The 18883-nt window shown below is 43.9% G+C and overlaps 1 protein-coding gene across 1 annotated transcript in view; it reads left to right on the top strand.

Annotated features, from left to right (window-relative positions):
- ONECUT2 (one cut homeobox 2) overlaps positions 1–13917 on the top strand; it is a 36757-nt gene extending 22840 nt beyond the window's left edge. Inside the window, exon 2 of the mRNA XM_069468365.1 lies at positions 10913–13917. Within this exon, the coding sequence (XP_069324466.1) occupies positions 10913–11199 (287 nt within the window). The 3' untranslated portion in view covers positions 11200–13917. The remainder of the gene's footprint in view (positions 1–10912) is intronic.
- The last annotated feature ends 4966 nt before the right edge of the window (positions 13918–18883 follow it).

Raw genomic sequence — 18883 nt, 5'->3', positions numbered from 1 at the left:
TCTATTAGCTTTGCATTGCCAGGTAAGTTTCAGAATCAGCTTGTCAATTCTAAAGACTCAAAGGAAAGAAAGAAAAAAGAGAGGGAGAGAAATCTGCTGAGATTTTTATTGCAGATTGCACTGTATCTATCGGTCAATATGGAAAGAATTCAACTCTATTAAATTGAGTCTTCCAATCCATTTATTTAGGTATTCTTTAATTTCTCAAAGTTTTATAGTGTTCTCTGTCAAAGTCTTGCATACCTATTGTTAGATTTATTCTATGTACATACTTGATGTTTTGATTCTATTATAAATGCTTTTTCATTTTGTTTGTTGTGTTACATAGAAATAAAATTGATTTTTATCTACTGATTTGAGTCTAGGAAGCTTGCTAAATTCTCATATTAATTCTAACAGTTTATCTTTGTATTCTCTTGGATTTTTATGTACACACAATCAATATTGATTTTCTATGTTCATCGTGACCACCTTCCTTAACTTTCTTATTAATTCTAGTAATTTGTCTTTAAGGTTCTTGGGTTTTCTAGGTAAAAAAATCACATTAACTTATAAGTGTGAGAGTTCTGTTTCTGCCTAGAGAAGCATTTTAAGGTAGCTGTTAGGTACAAGGACTCTGGAGTCAGATGACCTAAATTTGAATCTCAGCTCCATTGCTTACTATGTAACCTTAAGTAGTTTACCTAATTCTCTGTATCTCAATATCATTCATCATAAACCACATCATAGGATGGTTGTAAAAATTAAGTGAGTTTATCCATTTAGAATTGTGCCTCTCAAATAATGAGCACTCAGCGTATGTAAGCTTTTGGCATTTCATCAATTCATTTCATTCCTTTCTAAATTTTCACTTCTTACTTATTTTTTCTTATTTTATTGTATTGGCTACTTTTCCAACATAATATTGAATAGTAGTGCTTGCATGCCTCATCTGAATGTTTAACACTTTGAAACATTTCTTTCTAGTTTTTTTCTATAGGCATGTTGTTTTGTTTTGCTTTTCATGTTTGACATATCTGAAATCATCTTTTTGGGGGGTCTGAGTCTCACTCTGTCACCCTAGCTAGAGTTCAGTGATGTTATCGTAGCTCACTGCAACCTCACACTCCTGGGCTCAAGCGATGCTCCTGCCTCAGCCTCCCAGAGTGCGAGGATTTATAGGTGTGAGCCACCTTGCCCGCCCTTGAAATCGTCTTTAACTGTACTTCAGCCTCCTGAGTAGCTTGGACTACAGGTGTACACTACCATGCCCGGCTAGTTTTTTATTTATTTATTTATTTTTGAGACAGGGTCTCACTATGTTGCCCAGGCTGGCCTCAAACTCCTGGCCTCTAGTGATCCTCCTACCTCTGCCTCCCAAAGTGCTGGAATTACAAGTGTAAGCCACCACTCCTGGCCTTTAAGTTCTTTTTCTTAAAAAGTATATAGATATAGTTTTTGAGTCATTAAACACCTCAGAATGTCTTCCTACAGAAAAGACCACCTGAACTCCATAAAATTCCAGGATTACAACCACAGTGTCAGTTTTGCTTTGAATTTCCTGCAGTGCTACTGTATTTTTCATTTTCTTGCAAATTTTTTTATGTTACTCATCTTTTTTCTTCTGCTTTTTCATTACATTCTATTACTTACAGATTTCTGTCTGTTTTCTTCTTAATCATTTTCTGTTCCTGTTTTATAAAAGCCATCTCTTTTGGTATCATACTGTGATATCAGGTGATTCTCTAAAATGTTCTTAAAGTTTCTAGAAGATATAAGCACATGAATTTTCTCTGATTTTCAGATAACGGTGCCTTTTTCTGTTTTCCACTATTTTTTTCATCTCTTTTGTAGTGTTTGTTCATTCTGAAATGAGAAAAGAGTCATTCAGGTTTAGTGTGGGCAATAGAAAGTGTGTGTTCTGTACACAACCTCCTTTCTGGATGTTGGTGCTCTCATTCCCTAAGACCTGTTCTAAGTTGTTAGATGATACACCTAATGGAGTGTCTACCGTCTAACCAGCTGTCTTGTCATTCGGCTCTGCGGGGCTGACGTGAATTCATCTCCTGCATCCACCCCTGGGTTGCTGACAAGCTGACCAAATGGAGTATGTGCGGAGGTCCCCAGCACACTGCACGTCAAGGGCTTCTCTTGTCCCACCCGCACCCAGAGCACTCTGGACACTACATCTTTCAGGGAGTGATGTACCACCCCCGGTGTCCCTCTCCCCCCCACCCCTGCCGAGTTTTTTTCCCAATTGTGTTCTGAGACTTACAGTTCTCAGTTGGTAGGTGGAGGGGAGTGGACAGCGCTCTGGCTCTTTCAAAAGGCAGCCCCCGCCAAGCTGATTGATGGCTACCAAATTTAAATTTCTGAACAGTTGAAGGACTCAGATGTTATTTTTTCAATCCAGATGATATTCTTCAATCTAGCCCCATTGGCCTCACATGTAGGTGAAAATTCCTCAGCAAAGCCCAAAACAGGTTGACTGAAGTCCTAGTGTTCAGTGTGATAAGTTTTATCTTTTACTCTATGTCCTTGAGATGATTTTAGTAGGCAGCTAGCCATTTGAAGCCAGATGTTTCCATCCCTAATTAAATATTTGTTTTAGCAACACAGGACTTCCCGGATGGCTTGGAGGAATGCCGCTAGGCAGCAGAGCTAAACAGCCCTCTTTTCCAGGCTCCTGAATAGGCAGAATACGTGGCACGGAATTGTGATTTCAAAGGCTGTGTGCCCCAAAAGATTTCTTCTAATAGGTGGGTGGGAAATAAGAGCCCCATTGGGCTAGATGGGGTCTCTGGGTCCTTAGAGTGTAACTGTGATCAGTGTTGGGCAAATGATGTCAGCTCTAGGAGTTCCAATCTCCTTATCTCTAAAATAGGGGATTGGACCAAATGATCTCTGAAGTCCTGCTGTTCTCGGACTCTGTGGTTTTACCAGCTGGCCTGGACCATTTGCTATTACAAACCTATTCTTCTTCAGGGCTTCTTTCTTTTGCCCTCAGAGCCTCTGCTGAAGGGACACCGCGGCAGGAGGTACATCTCACCCCCACCCCCACCGGGTGCAAGCTCCAGCCTGTTTCCTGCAGGCAGCACCTGCGGGTAGGGCCAGCTGGAAGGGTGCCAGGGCAGTTGCTGAGGCCTGCACCTTCCTGGGAGATCTGCCCCGGGGGGGGGCCAGGCCTCCACATAAGCAAGTTGTTAGACATCCAAGAGCCCTCATTTCCTGAGTCCCCTTCAGTGACTTTGCATCGGAAGTAAAAATAGGTACAGGATGTAAAACGTGTTCTCTAGTGAATGTCTTTGAGGCTCGGGAGCTCAGGATGGTCGCTGCACTGTGCTCTCCCTTTGTCAGGAAGCGGACATTGGAGAGTTGCTATAACCTTTGTCAAGACCCACTTGCTCATAAACCTCCCAACACCCGAGTGAAAGCAGAGGCGGTGGTGTGGAGAAAGTGCAGGGATTTATCAGTTATCCTCCACATTGTCCAAGTGAGAGGAAGAAATGACTGCAGGAAATACCCATATGGTCGGAATTTTGCCCCATGTCAGAGGTGAAGCCTGAGGCATGGCTCAGACAGATAGTCAAGGGCAACGCTGAGCCTCCTGGGACTTCGGGCATCTCTGACCTTGGGGACATGACCCCCCCCCCCCCCCCCGGCTCTGCAGTCTCCTGATGAGGGGCGAGTGTGCGTGCACTGCCCTCCACTCTCCCTTCTCCCTGCTCTGTCCTTCTTTCTCTCCTTTTCCTCCTGCCAAATGGGTTAGAGGTTTTTCCGGCCAGGGCTTTGCCTACACCCACAGTTAGAAGGAAATGAGGGGAGGAGAGGGAAACCCAACAACCAAGAATGGTTCCAAGTCCATTTACACTGCACGTCCTCCCTGTCTCTGCTCTCGGCCTCCCAAATGGATGTTGGTCCACTGCCCAAGCGGACTGGCATCTGGTTGTGAAGACGGCGTGTCTCAAGCTCTCAGCCTTGAGACAAAGCCATTAAGTTTCTCATCTGACTCAGGCCAGAGATGTTTGGAGAAACGAGGGTGAAGTTAGAGTTTAGCTCTCGGAGGCCACGTTCACCGTATTGGCTCTGCCATAATCTGGACCAGTGTGGCCTTTGGTGGTAAGGCATGAGTCACAAGGAAGCAGAGAAAACGGCACGGCATCTAACTGGGAACTATTTAGAGTTTCCAAAATTTAGGGAGCACAAAATGATCAAGTGATGATTTTTGTTTGTTTGTTTGTTTGAGACAGAGTCTTGCTCTATTGCCTGGGCTAGAGTGCCATGGTGTCAGCCCAGCTCACAGCAACCTCAAACTCCTGGGCTCAAGCGATCCTCCTGCCTCAGCCTCCCAAGTAGCTGGGACTACAGGCATGCGCCACCATGCCTGGCTAATTTTTCTATATAGATTTTTAGTTGTCCAGCTAATTTCTATTTTTAGTAGAGACAGGGTCTCACTCTTGTTCAGGCTGGTCTCAAACTCCTGACCTCGAGCGATCCTCCTGCCTCAGCCTCCCAGAGTGCTAGGATTACAGGCGTGAGCCACCGGGGCCAGCCTCAAGTGATGATTTTTTTAAAGAAGCCCTTTCCCCTCCACCACGCCTTCTGCCTCCCTGGTGGGTGATCAGTGCCTTTGGCACCAGCCGGCCCTGGGTGGCCCGTGGAACTGCTTAGAGCCTGAGCCCCAAGTCTTGTGTGCTGGGCCTCTCCCTCCGCCCAGGTCCCTGTGGCAAGGTGCTGGCACCCAACCCTTTGCTGGCCCCAAAAAGCATGCGTTACTGAGATTTACAAGCATTGATGGCTTACTGAATACTAAATAGGTATTATCAGAGTGAGTAATTCTTCTATTTTCTTGCTTCCTTGTTTGAATGCAAGGGATCCTAGTATTTTTAATATTTCAAAGGCTCTTGGACATGCAAATGAGTTCCAGAGGAAGGGTGCTGTCTTGCACACCAGCACCTCTCCCATAGGCTTGCTGTTCTGTCAGCACCAAAGGGCTACCCATCCAGAAAATGGAGGTAAAGGGAGTTATTTCCCTTCTTCTTACCTCAGAAACCTGTAAGTTTCTCAGGGAAACCAGGGGTATAAATGTGAACTCACTCTGGTAATTGATTTTTCCACGGTAACCCCAGTTGATTGCCTTGGTTGATCTTTCCAACATAGCTGCAGCCCCTGTGTTCTCCCTGGAGTGTGCCCTCCTTACTGGAGAGGGTCACTCTCCCCTCTTTGCACAAGCCCTTGTAGGAGGGGCAGCTTCCGAGCTCTCCAGCTGACAGATGAGAAGGATTCTTCTGTAGGCACACTTTTCAAACCTGGGCACTTGGAGGTTAAGTGTCCGCTGACAAATGCAGGCCCTGCTCTGTTTCCTTCCCCACCCGCACCCTGTGCCCTGGCAAGACCATATTGAACTATTCAGGGAAAGTATTTACTGAATGCAAGGAGACTAGAGCACTTCTGCATTATTTATTACGGGCTAACAATACCCATCATATGCAGAATGTATTTGGACATAAATTAGTGATGTTAGGAAACACCGGTGGTCCAAAACCTATTAGAATCTCTGACACATATGTAAAAACACGTCGTAGTCTTACCTCTTGTACGAGGCTGGGAATTGGCTCTGAGATACCTTCACAAGGAAAACAAAAATCTTTAACCTTTTATTTGCCATTAGCCCTCTGGGCAGTTTATCTACTGTTGAGTCACACCTAGAATCATGAATTCTTAACTTCACCTTCTTACATACCTTCTTTCTTCTTTCTCTATGAAGGAAGAAAGAAATGTTCATCACGATCGCCAAGCGCCTACTTGCTGTCCTAGAGTGGTGGGCATTAGGATCCCCACTTTAGATAGACAGGGAAACCGAGGCTCAAGGTCATGCAGATGATAAGCGGCCAGCATGGAATAGGAGACCAGGAATAGGAGAAACCTCAGGCTGAGGTTTCTCACTGTCCATTTGGCTCAGGCCCTGGGCGGGAAGGCAGAGGTTGTTCTTGACTTCTGTATCAGTTACCTATTGCCACGATAATGCTGCAGAACACAGAACCACAAAATGGGTGGCATAAAACAATAAACATCGATCTCTGCTCAGGAGTCTATGGGTTGGCTGGGGGGTTCTGCTGATCGAAGCCGTGCCTGGCTGGTCTCAGCTGGGATCACTCGTGCACCTGCCATCAGCTGCTGGGTCAGCGGGGGCCGACCGATCCAGGATGGCCTGGGCCAGGACAGCCCCTCTCCTCCCGCAGGCGGGCCTGGGCTCTGCAGCTGGGCACGGTTCTGAGAGCATGAACTAAGCACACGGCTTCTTGAGGCCTGGTCTCAGAACCTCCACACGGTCACTTCTGCCATGTTCTGTTGGCCAAAATAAGTTATTAGGCCAGCCCAGATTCATGAGGAAGACGGATAAATTGCCCCTCTTGCTGGAGGAGCTGCAGTCACATTGCAGGGGATGCAGGTCTTTGCAGGGGAAGAACTGGGGCTGCCTTTGCGTCAGTCTCCCTTGGGTCCCTCTGCGGGGGCTGCTGTGCCCTGTTGGTGGCACCTGCTTCTCTTAAGCCTCAGTTCTTTCAGCTCCTTCCTCTTAACACCTGTTCTAGGAGCCTCCTTTCCATTCACACTAAGGGCAGAATGGCTTCGGGGAGGTTGCCATGGGGAGAGGTTAAAGTGACCCTTTTCCCAAGGGCAAGGGGGCAGTGCTTCAGTCTGGCCTTCCACCAACCTGACTTGGCTGAAGCAGAGTGACAGCACCAGCCTGCAGTGAAGCGGCTGCATCCCGATGTCCCCCTTCAGGAGTGGCTTCCCTTGCCCAGCTCCTTCATCTGACATTGTTTTGCTCGTGGAGCCAGGGGCCCCTTCAGCCTTCCCACAGCTCTCTGCAGCAACCTCTCTTTGGCCCACTTGCTTGTGGTTTCAGGGAGGAGGGTGGGAAGGAAAAGTCATTTCCGCAGCCTCCTGGTGTTAACTGGTCCGTGCAGGAAAGGATGCTGGCCGCAGGGGGAGGCGCCCTGGAGGGAGCGCTGGGTTCCAGGAGGACAGGGATGGGGCAGAAAGCTCATGAACAAGAAATAAGTGAGAGTTGAGAGGAAACAGGAGAGACAGGAGTTTGTAAATCAAATGTGAAAGATCGGAGATGAGAAGACAAGCCCACGTTTCCAGACACTGGGGACCCAAGCAGATCACAGCTCGCCCTGCTGCTAACTCGCACTCGAGGCTTGCTCAGGCCTTGTCCCCAAGCAAATAATTCATGAGCACTCACTAGGGCCGCTACTAGAAGGTCCCAGAGGTTAATGACACTCCTGGGGCTTCTAGTCTGGAAGGGAAGAGAAGCTATGTCCTGGCTCCATTCTCGAGGAGCTGGCCGGGGTGGGTGTCCCGAGAGAGGTGCCCGCCCAGGGTGGGCCTGCAGAGACAGGAGGGCCCGTGTACAGTCGCAGCTCCCACACAGCAGCCTGCAGTTGCCACAGTTCTTCTGACCACTGAAGGAGAGACGAGAACAATGTCACCGAGAAAACAGCCTTTGCCTTTGGCTCGAGAGAATAAGTAAAATTGTACTACATAGAGGGGAAGACCATGGGAGGCAAATCCAGCACAAAGGTGAAAAGGACTGTGCTATCACTTCTGGTCCAGTCGCCACTAGGGAAACTGAGGCACAGGGAGGCCAAGTGACCCTACCCAGGTCACATAGCTAGTGAATGGCAAAGCCAGGCTCTGGGCTTAGGTCTGATGGGGAACTGCCTCTCGCTTATCCATTTTAGTCTTCTCCCTGCACCAGTTGTGTCAAAAAAACCAATAAAACTATAGACAGGGATTCTAGTTTTCAAGTTTTAGGATTGTCATCCTTTTGTATTAGCCACTTTCCCTTCCTCTGCCCGGGGACTGGGCGGTGGGCAGAGCCAAGGGCCGGTCAGCCCCACTCTCACGGCAGATCAGCCCTGGCCCCACAGGGACTTGGGGTGGGGGGTGTGAAGGACTCAACTGTAGAGAGACATTCTCTCTCTCTCCCCCAGTTAGCAAAGATCAGCTCCCGGGAAGTAGCACATCCTTGGGCGATGCACTTCCTTTGTCCTGTTTCTGATCCTCCGAGGGAGAAAGCTACAGGGGCCACCAGGGAAAAGACACATTGGTGTCTCAAGATCTCAGAGCACTTGTGCCCAAGACCAGAGCCTCCCCTCTTATTATTTCACCCTGGGAATCAGTGGTTTGAAAACTTAGTCTACCAAGGAACCTGCATTTTTAGACAGCAGCTGCCTGTCGCCTTTGTTGTTAATCTCAGATTATATGTGGATCTATGAATATCTGCTGGTCCTGGGTGCTGGCTATAGGACACAGCCAGCACGACCAATCTGAGTCGATGTTACTCCTTTCAAAAGCTGGGGGGAAAGGCACGGCCTGGGTAGGTATCCTCACTGTAGGTAAACGCATGATTTCCACCAGTCTTTGAAATAGGAATAATCTCTTGGCCCTCTGCGTGGTCCCACATAGGAACTGCTTGCCCTGAGAGGAGGGCAGGTCAGGAATGGCTGAGGGCTTTCGGGACCCCATCAGGCAACGGACATCACCCCTGGCATGTCCCCCCACTCCCAGTTTTCTCCCAGAAGAGGTAGGAGAAGAAACAGATCCAATTATCTACAGGAGGCTGGGCTAACCTTGAACCTTTTGTCGCAGAATTTAATCTGAGTAGCTGGTCAGTGGAACCCACTGACAAGCATAAGACTGTGGCGAGACTCGATCCTTCGACACCTGTTTTGAGTTTCTAACACATCCCTAGGTTGTAGGGAGCTACTTGGCACTTTCCTAGCTGTTCAGAAATGGGTGCATATTGACTATAGAGTGTGGTAATTTAACCACTCCAAACCCGCTTACCCTCTGCTTGTGCCTACGGGGAAGGCTGGCTTCACCGCATGGTTCTGAGAATTCTGATGTTCACAACCTCACGTTGGCGTCCAGATTTCATTGCATCTGTCTGCTTTTTCTTAGACTTTCAGAGTAGGTGTTCTTCCTGTTGTTTTTATTTTCTGTCAGCTCCTGACCAACTGTGCTTATAAGAATTATCAGCTGGTGAGTGCGAGCTGTAAAAACTCTGGGCAACTCGTGGACCTGCTGCCTCACTATTTTGGGCTTTGGGGCTTGCCATACACTTGCAGACTGTAGGCTACAGCTTTGCATTTGCTGCTGTGGAATCAGGTGGCTTAGAAAGGCATAGGCAGGATGTATTGATCTGTTCTTTCTCTGCAGTTTGCTGAACGTTAAGTCTTTAACATTTTTCTCTTAAATATATGTATATAAAATTTTAAATACGTATCTTTCTCCCAACCTGGCAAGGCAATGTGGACCTATCCCAACACTGCCTAATCACCCTATTAAAAGCACAAATACAGCATTATCTGAAGAATAATCAATATTGGGATGAAAATTAAGAGCTGTCTGGTTAATCCAAAGGAACGTGAATTGACAGGACCGCAGCCAATGTTTGCAGAAGATATTTGCCTGGATTTTGTTGCCAGGAGATTATCATGCATCACTATTTGTTCAGAAATCTCTGGATGAAGGCTCGGCACCAGGTTTCCCAGGAGGCTGGGACAAGGACAGTAGTCCAGGGACATGAAGTGGCAGTGGGGACAAGCATACTGGTTCCCACATCTCAGAAGGGTCTGCAGGGGGTTGTATTAAATAGAAGCACAGATTACAGAATGTAGTGCCACATGGTGAAAATCAGAACCTCTGGGGTGGAGGTCCCTCTAATGTGCAGTCAGGTGTGGGGCCGCTCCGTACAGGAGGAGGGTGGATTCTCACCCTGGGTCTATAGCAGGTCTGGAATGTGGCCGCCATCCATCACTTCCACTCCTAGGTCTCCATGTATTTCCTTTAAAAATGAAACTAATTCTGCCTGATTTGCCTAGCTCAGAACTACTGGAGCAATACAATGAGAGTGAAGATTTGCCTATGTTATCTCACTTAAGCCTCTCCAGAGGTGGGCATTTTTATTTCCTTGTTCAGATGAGGAAGACAGATGCTGAGAGGTTAAATATCCAGCAGCATCTCAGTCTTGGAGGTTGAGGAGCCCAGGTTTGGATCCAGAGCTCTCCATTGCATAACATGCTCCTCTGAGATTTTGGAAATCGGGCAGACCCTGGCTACTCAAACTGAGGCATATGGGCCAGCAGTGGGGGCCTACCTGGTAGCTCATGAGAAAAGCAGAATCTAAGGCCCCCCCACAGGCTAACTGCGTCAGAATCTGCATTTTGATGAGCCTTGCAGACCATTCCTGTGTACTTTACAGGTTAGCAGCACTGCTACAGCAGACTTGGCTAAACAAAATTTTTCATAGTCTTTCCCTTCCTGGCTTTTTTGTTTTGTTTTAATTTTTCAAAATTCTGAACGAAGGGGATTTGGGTTGGGATGCTATCATCACTCTGTCCCTTCTAATTTCATTCTGTTACCAATTTTTAGAGTCCCATGGGTAGAAGCCTTGATTTTGAGAAACTGTGTGCTTTTAAGTTTTGACTCCAGAAGGTAGTTTCAACTCAGCTGTAAACAATTCTAGAAGGTGACTAGAAAGAAGAGCTGCCTGGCCAGGCTTCCCCTTGGGGACCTGGAGTCTCTCCTCCCTTCGCAGAGCCTGATAGAGCCTGATAAAGAATTTTAAGAGTATGCTGGGGGTGGGGTGTAGGGGTTAAAAGAGAAAACCAACTGTGGTTGGCTCAAAACCAGACTATGTAAGACAGCCCTGCTGCCGTCTCCTTTCTCCCACCCACCACTGACTGACGCCTTCCATCACCCAGAGATGAACTGGGGAGGCTGGTTATTGACAGCTGGGCAATTTGCACAATAAAGTTTAACGGTTTACATCCCCTTGTACAACTCTGTCAATGTTTTCCACGCATCACCTTCTCGGGTGATCCCACTGACTCCTCTCCTTCTTCTCTTTCCTTTCAAGCGTGCAAACGCAAAGAGCAAGAACCAAACAAAGACAGGAACAATTCCCAGAAGAAATCCCGCCTGGTGTTCACTGACCTCCAACGCCGAACACTCTTCGCCATCTTCAAGGAGAACAAACGCCCGTCGAAGGAGATGCAGATCACCATTTCCCAGCAGCTGGGCCTGGAGCTCACGACGGTCAGCAACTTCTTCATGAATGCCCGGCGCCGCAGCCTGGAGAAGTGGCAAGATGACCTGAGCACGGGGGGCTCCTCATCCACCTCCAGCACTTGTACCAAAGCATGATGGAAGGACTCTCACTTGGGCACAAGTCACCTCCAAACGAGGACAACAGATACCAAAAGAAAACACAAAGGAAAAAGACACCGAATTCTTAGCTGGGGCCCTTCACTGGTGATTTGAAAGCACAATTCTCTTGAAAAGAAACTTCTATTCTAGCTGTAATCATAGGCCAGGTGTTCTTTTGTTTTGTTTTGTTTTGTTTAATGGCTATGTAGTCCAAGTGCAAGCTGAAAATTAATCTTTTTGAACCAGACACTGTCCTCTGAGCATGCTAAGCATCCCAGAAACCCAAATGGGGCCTTCCTGGAGCAAGTTAATTCCAATATGGTGTCAACCAAGCTCAGGATTGCTTAAAATGTCATCAGGCCCACTTCGGATCCGGTCAACCTCTTGCAGTCAGAGTTCCCATGAGTAACAATGGGGATTTGGCCTATGTAAGGACTCCTGAGTTTAGGCTTCCAAGATGCTACAATGAGAAAAGACTGTGGCAACAAGAATGACCTCATTTGCTTTCCAAGTGCTTAGCCTCATCATACCACAGTACACCAAAATCCACAGCCATAACATAAAAAAAAAAACATCAGAATGGTAATTACTGAGCACAAGTTTTAAATGTGGAAGTTAAAAAAAAAAAAATCTGAGGACTTGTTTTTCCAACTCAGGCATCTTTTCATTGAATGGTTTGGAAAGCTTTAAGTTGATCCAGTTTGCAAGTTTCTTTTTTTTTTTTTTTTTTTTTTACCTCCTGGAAATCTCACATGGTCTGGGATCTGTCAAAAAACAAATCAGTTCACTTGCGCTCAAAGTATCAAGCACAACGAAGATAAACAGAAGTAAAGAAGGTTCTGAATTCACCACATCGGGATTTTCAAGACACCTATTGTGAAGTCATTAGGGAATCATTGGGAATATGGCTTCAAGCACATTTTGCAGTTTGCTACAAATCCTGTTTGTACATAATGCAGACGCACACTCAGGAGGCCAATTTAACTGTTACGGTACATGGAGCAAATGCAGCATTTTAAAAGATCTAGATTTTTTTAGATCATTAATGTATCCTTCTTTGTGTATCAGTCATCTGGTTCCTCCTGTTGTGCATTGTGACCACCATGTAATTCATTCTCACTCTTTCTGATTTGGGTTGTTCCCTCATCATCCTATTAGTAGGGACGCTTTCAGTGTTTTCTAACAACAACAAAAAAAAAATCAATCAAACCTCCATACATGTTACTCATGACTCATCCAGTCCTAAATCTCTTCCATTGTTGAATCATCCTTACAAAACAGCTTAACACATCTGGAGAAAACACAGCACACCAAAGAAGCAGAATACTGCAAACCAAAGACATTTATTACTTGCCATTTTCTAGCCTAAAAATACTGTGATTACTTTTAGAAATCAGAAAAACCTCTGCAACTCCGAATGGCATTCAGCTCTTGCATTTGGCACACCATCGGGCTGAGCGGACCAGCCGCGCCAAGGACGTTACCCAAGCCACCCAGGGAGTGGCTTTGCCATGCCAGCTCTGGTTCCTGGCTTTCACCTTCCCATAGCAAGCGGGAGAGCCTAGAGTGCCCACAGAACTCTGGGAGATTGCAAAGGTCACGACGTGCATATTTACCAGTGAATGGCCCCAGGTGGGCACCATGGGGGTGTTCAAAGCAAGCCAAACGCTGCAATGATTCTTTACAGACACTTGAGACTGACTTTTTTATGAATTACTTAATCGAAACCAAAGAAACTTTTTCTGCACCTACTTCTGCAACAAACAAAACTGTCCCATTAAAAAGATTAAATAAATCCGTGAATCAATGGAAATCACCACCAACAAGAAGGAAGCACGCCAGAAAAACAGAACCAAAAACAGCTAGACACACTGTGTTCAAACGGACCTCTTGGGACATTTTTTGGAAGCAGATTTTTAAAGAAAGGGTTGAGAAAAGGATAGAAATAAGGAAGAGCCTCAGTGGCTGCTGCTTCATTTGACAACTCACGTGGTAATCTTAAAGTTGAAGATTGTCTTTAATTTGTGCCTATGCAGTTTTTCAAAAGAACATGGAACAGAGCAACAGAAACCTCAACAGCTACAATACCAAAGATGAGGATTTCTCATACCTTTTGTTTCAGTTCATTATCTCCTCTTGCCTGGCTAAAATACTAATAGCGCCATTGATCTGTATAAAGGTAATCAATTATGTTTCTCTGAGCAACAAAAGAAAAGGGTCATTTATTTGATTTTATGGTTTCCTTTTAGTTTTGTTTTATGGCTTTTTACCCCAACATGGAATCTCTCAAAAGCTTCCATGGACTCCAAGTTTAAGATGTTGGGATATTGAACAATTCTCTTCCCTCTGCTCAGCAGAGGGTGGGGAATGATACTGTTGTTTGAATGTCCTTTGCTTAACCCTTAGACTTGGTTTCTTCTGTGTTCAGAGTCTTATCATCAGGGGAGGGAAGGGAGCAAGGGTCAGGGGTAAGGGTCTTGGCGATGCAACCTCTCCCAAGCCACAGAACCAAAGAGTTTATAGAGGTATTTGCAGCCTCATCTTCACGTGATCACTACATCCTAACAGGGCTTCATTTGGGGGTGGGGGGAAACATGTAAAAATAATTGCCAGTTTCTACTTTTCTATTCGCTTTTTAAAAATCAGCTGTAAAGTTGCATTTCTAATGAAAGATATATATAATATATGAATACATATATAGATCAACTTGACATTGGTGATAACCCAAAAGTATTGCTGTCCAAATTCATGTCTTGTTTTTGTCAAGTGCTTCATTCATTAAGGATTCAGTTCAGAATTGTTCTCATTTCCCATGCCATTCCAGAGTTAATTTGCCTTTGTGGATGATTTGGAGTATTCAGCTCTCTATGACAGTTTCTGGGAAAGGTTTAAAGTCAAGGTCAAGCATTCCAACATTTAACCTGTTAATAAGTGGATCCAAGGTATCAGTGAGATTTGTTTGCATTTGGAGTCATCTCTATTCTATGCCTCAGCCTTGATCAAGGTGGTGAGTGAGGCACATCCAAAAGACCCGGCCCAGAACTGGGCCCTGAGAGTGGGGTGTTCATCTTCTTAACTACTGGGAAAGATCAGTGGTCCGTTTCCACCAGTTATGGGATATGAGGCCAGACCGGAAATCCAGGAGCTGCCCTGTCCCATCTGGGTGTCGCAGATCCCCCTCAGTGAGTAGATCCACCGAAGGGACTTCTCATAGGGGAAGTCCAGCTCCTGTTGCAATGGGTTGATCAGGCTTCCTCAGGGTGGTAATTACCAATTGGTATTGACAAGCCTGTGAGCAACCACAGCTGGCACTGGGGCCGGGCAGTAGTGTTGCTGGGGGGGAGGGGGTCTCAATCCTGGAGGGAAAATATAAAGCAGGTTTTGGGGAGACACCCAGAGTCCTGCTCCTGGAGAGCCCCATTGTCATTCTTTGTGCCAATTCCTCATTCCCACCGTGTGGGTCTCCCTTGGCAGGGGCAGCAGCTGTGGAGCTGTGACAGAATGAGGCTCTCCATGATTTTTGTAATTCATCCTGCTTGGGGGATTGTTCCTTGACTCTTCCCTTGTGTCCCTTGTTCCCTTGCTCATACTCCATGTGTCCTTTGTCAAAGGACCTAGAAAAGAGCATATTTCAGCAGAGGAATGTTCCCATCTGGATTGATTTTAACTTGGGTATTTCTAAGTGAGTCGTTGTAACTTGTGGCCAATGGAGATAGTTGTTCTTCTCAAGTTTGGATTGAGGAACAGAGCCTGCTTGATTTGGTCAGTGATTCTTTGACATACTAATCTCAGTATTTGGGTGTCTCTGGCATCCTCTGAAGATGGCTAGGACCACAAGAGTCTGCCATTGTGGCCTGACATTTCAACACTGGTCAAACCAGTCCTCTGGTGATCAGAGGAAGGTGTCATAATGTAAAAGAACGCAAGAATTTTCCTCCAAGGACTTTTGATAAATGTCTCACACCCTGATAATGTCATATCAGAAAGAAGTGCTTGCTTTTAAAAAAAAGTATTTATATGCATATATAAACATATATGTGTATCTATACATTTATATATCGAAATTTTAAACCCTGCAGAATTTCAGTTCATTAGAAATCTGAAAGATAAATTTGCTATATTGAAAGGTAATGAAGTTTAACCCAGTGAGTTTCCTGAAGGATTTTTAAATTTTATTTTAAGTTAATAATTTCAGAGAAAATAACCCTTTGGTCTTGGTTATAGTTTAGGATCCATTGCCTCAATCCAAGAAAAATTCCAGGCATTCCTCAGCCACCAGCAACAAAAGGGACAGTGTGAAGGAACAGTTCTCAACCAAATTTCACATTCTTGCGGCAACAGAAATCCAAACACTCACTGTTATTAAGTGAAAAGATGTTATTCTTTATTCCTTTAGATAAAAGAGGCTTGCTTTATTTTTATTTCTATGTGATTTTGGTACTGGGGACATAATTCTTTCATTTCAGGAATAATAAAAAATAAATAAATAAATACAGAGCCAATGCATTCCTTTTTAAAAGGAAAACACCAACAACAATAAAAACTCAACACCAATATTTAAAAGCTTTTCCAAAACGTTAAAGAGTGTTGAGGTTGTGACATGCGAAGAGGTGCAGGCTAGCCTGATCCAGGAAGCCTGGCGCTTTCTCTGGAGATATCTGGGAAAAGTTGCCTCTATAGCTTCTTTTTTTTCCCCTGCAGGCTCTTGGCAATTGTGGGTTTAGGCGATGAGAGCTAATTTTTATTTCAAGCTAAAATAAAATCAAAATTAGGAAGGTAAATCTGATACACACACACACACACACACACACACACACACACAGGCGCACACACATTTTCTAAGTCAATGTATTTCAAAGCCAAATATAAATACCTTTTAGATAATCAACCACATCTATGCTGGACACCCACCTATTAGTGCCAATAAATTAAAGTTGAACAGATTTTTTTTTTTTAAATGGGTATGGGGGAAACTTTCCCACTTTTGAAAATGTTGGCATAATAGAATTACAGGAGTGTCTGTTTGATTTTCATTACCAAAGTGTCATGACAGTATCCCTTTGTAGTAAACTCAAATTTTTAGAAGGTTGTATAGTTGGATTTTTTTAAATCTAAGAACAAGATGGTTTCCAATGTTGTTTAAAAATAATGGACTCTATTAAAAAGTGAAGAAAAAGAGATAATACATGTGGTCAAGGTTGACCACAAGGCCCAGACACAAGTACTTTGATGATAACTCTAGATTCATTACAGATTAGAGCTGACTTTTTGTTGTTGTTGCTGATGCTGTGTGATTCAAACTTAACTAGCCTAAGCAGAAAGAGTGAGTAGAAATGGTAGGCAAAGAAGGGATAGAACTGGTGGACCTATAACTTTCTGATATTTATCTACAAAACTGGATAGATTAATAATTTTGTACTTTTAGCTAAGACCAAGTCACCTCTGAAACAACAGGAGATTCTAGTTTTAAAACAAGGCTACAGAAATCCTTACTAAAGGAAGAATGGTACACCAGTTGGTTGTATAAATCTCATAAGATAATGACATTGGCTTTAAACATGAATATCTTAATGCCTATTTTCTATCAATAATTTGTTTCTTTCCAAGGTGGGGAAGGGGAGAAGGGAGGGTTTGTTTGTTTGTTTGTTTGTTTGTTTTAGAAAGTCCCAGAATACTTATAAAATACGAAAATACTTAAAATATATAGGACCTCACACAGGTAAATTACAAAACTTATCATTGACGGTGACAGGCTATCGTGTGAATCCCACAGGACCTTAAAGGCTCATTGTTCTTGGATACCAGAATGACTGACAGTCACACAGCCAGAGCCCAAGCTTTCCTTAGAGGTTTTTGAGTTAGGTTGGTGGAATTAACTAGCTAATACCGTTCTAGTGGAGAAAAGTTGTGTAAGATAAAACACATTGCTACAGGTATGTTCACTTCATGGAAGTCTTCCACTCTGCTCCATTCTTCTCAGCAGGCATTGCACACAGCATACACTTTGGTAGATAAGTTTGCCTAAAGCTTAGACAGTCTGTCAGCTTGGATGTATACAGGTTTAGATACATATTTCAACATGTATTTTCATAGATGTCTTCACAGCAACACACATTACCTGTTGGTGTCTAGACTGTGTACATGCAAGTGTATACAGACATGCTTAGTACGTATATACTGTAATTTGTTACAATAAATACATTTTAGGTCATCATTTAACATGTATATGGTACTTCTAGAATGTATATTGTTTTCATTATTTATTGTAACATTGAAAACCAAAGTGCAGGGGGGAAAAAGTATCCCAGCATCTTCATTGTGTACACTTGGAATGACTTTCATTTGGGCACATCCAAGATAAACTCAACTTTCAAGAAACCTTGTATATTATTTAATCATCTGTGTTAGAATGACATCTATGCTTGATGACTTCGGTTAAATAGCTTTATTCTGGATCTCTCATAACTAAAGCTAAATCCAAAGACCTGAAAAAGGACAAAAAAAAAAAAAAAAAGAAAGAAAGAAAGAAAAAAAGAAAAAAGAAAGAAAAACAAAAAAAATAGCAAAGTAAAACACAAAGCAATGGGGAGAAAGTGGGCTCTGGTTTCCAGGGTTGAGACAATGGTGCTGTGGTCTTGGGGAGGCTGCGCTAGCTAGCTGGGGGAGGGGTGGTTTTTTTTGTTTTTCATTCTTGTCACATCTAAATGGTCTTTAACATGAGTAAGCTTTAGAGATTATAATTTCCTGCATTATTTTCATTTAAACTGTGGAAAGAGGTTATACATTTTGTCAGTTAAAAAATGAAGACACCCCTCCACCAAAATATTCTTTTTATCTTATCTCTTTGGGTTATGACCCAACATGCTGAGTATCATTAATGTAATTAATTTATTTAAATTAGTTTCTAGGACACAAATGTATAGCATTTGGCAAGTATTTAATTGTCCTTTCTTAGTTTGATTTTACCCCTTGTACTTATTTATCAAAACCTAGACCAATGGTGCATCAGAGATGCAAAATCCTATTTAGAATTCTCTTGAAGTTTAGTTTGCTTTATAAAGCAGTGACATTCTGTTACAGACAGGGAAGAAATACAGGTTACAACAAAATAATTTGGGGTATTTTTCCTTCTTGAATGAACTCTTAAAGTAGTTTAAGTAACAATTATTAACTTATTTAATTTAAGTTCGCAGCCCCACCTGGTACCAGGCGAACTTCATCTCTTAATTATATTGTGGCCCTCAGAGGCTTCATATTGTAACTTATTTATTTAATTTATTCAGCATCTGTGAAAGGTGCACTGTATAGTTTATATTTTTTATTTAAAACAACAGAGAGCACTACAGTTTGTTTGCTGTCAGAACAACAGAGCAAATTTTGTGGACGAGCAATGACTGTTCAACCTGAACCTGTGCACTCAGAAAACATAAGCCGAGACCCTGCGTCACCAGCCTGGATTTCGGGGCTTCTATACAGAAACTGGAAACATAAATTTTTAAAAAAAAATCATAAACAAAAAGAGAGAAACCCTTACATTAGCTGCTTCCAAGAATGAACTCTGTGTGTGTGTAAAGCAACAAAACAAAAAAGGAAAAAAAAAAAAAAGCAGAAAAAGGAAAAACTTTCTATTCCTAGTGAGAACCAAAGAAGGCTACCTCACTGACTTTTTCCATTTGTAATT

The sequence above is a fragment of the Eulemur rufifrons genome, chromosome 5 (genome assembly GCF_041146395.1).
Source record: "Eulemur rufifrons isolate Redbay chromosome 5, OSU_ERuf_1, whole genome shotgun sequence".
In the NCBI taxonomy this organism is placed as follows: Eukaryota; Metazoa; Chordata; class Mammalia; order Primates; family Lemuridae; genus Eulemur; species Eulemur rufifrons.
This window is presented reverse-complemented; position numbering and strand designations above follow the sequence as displayed.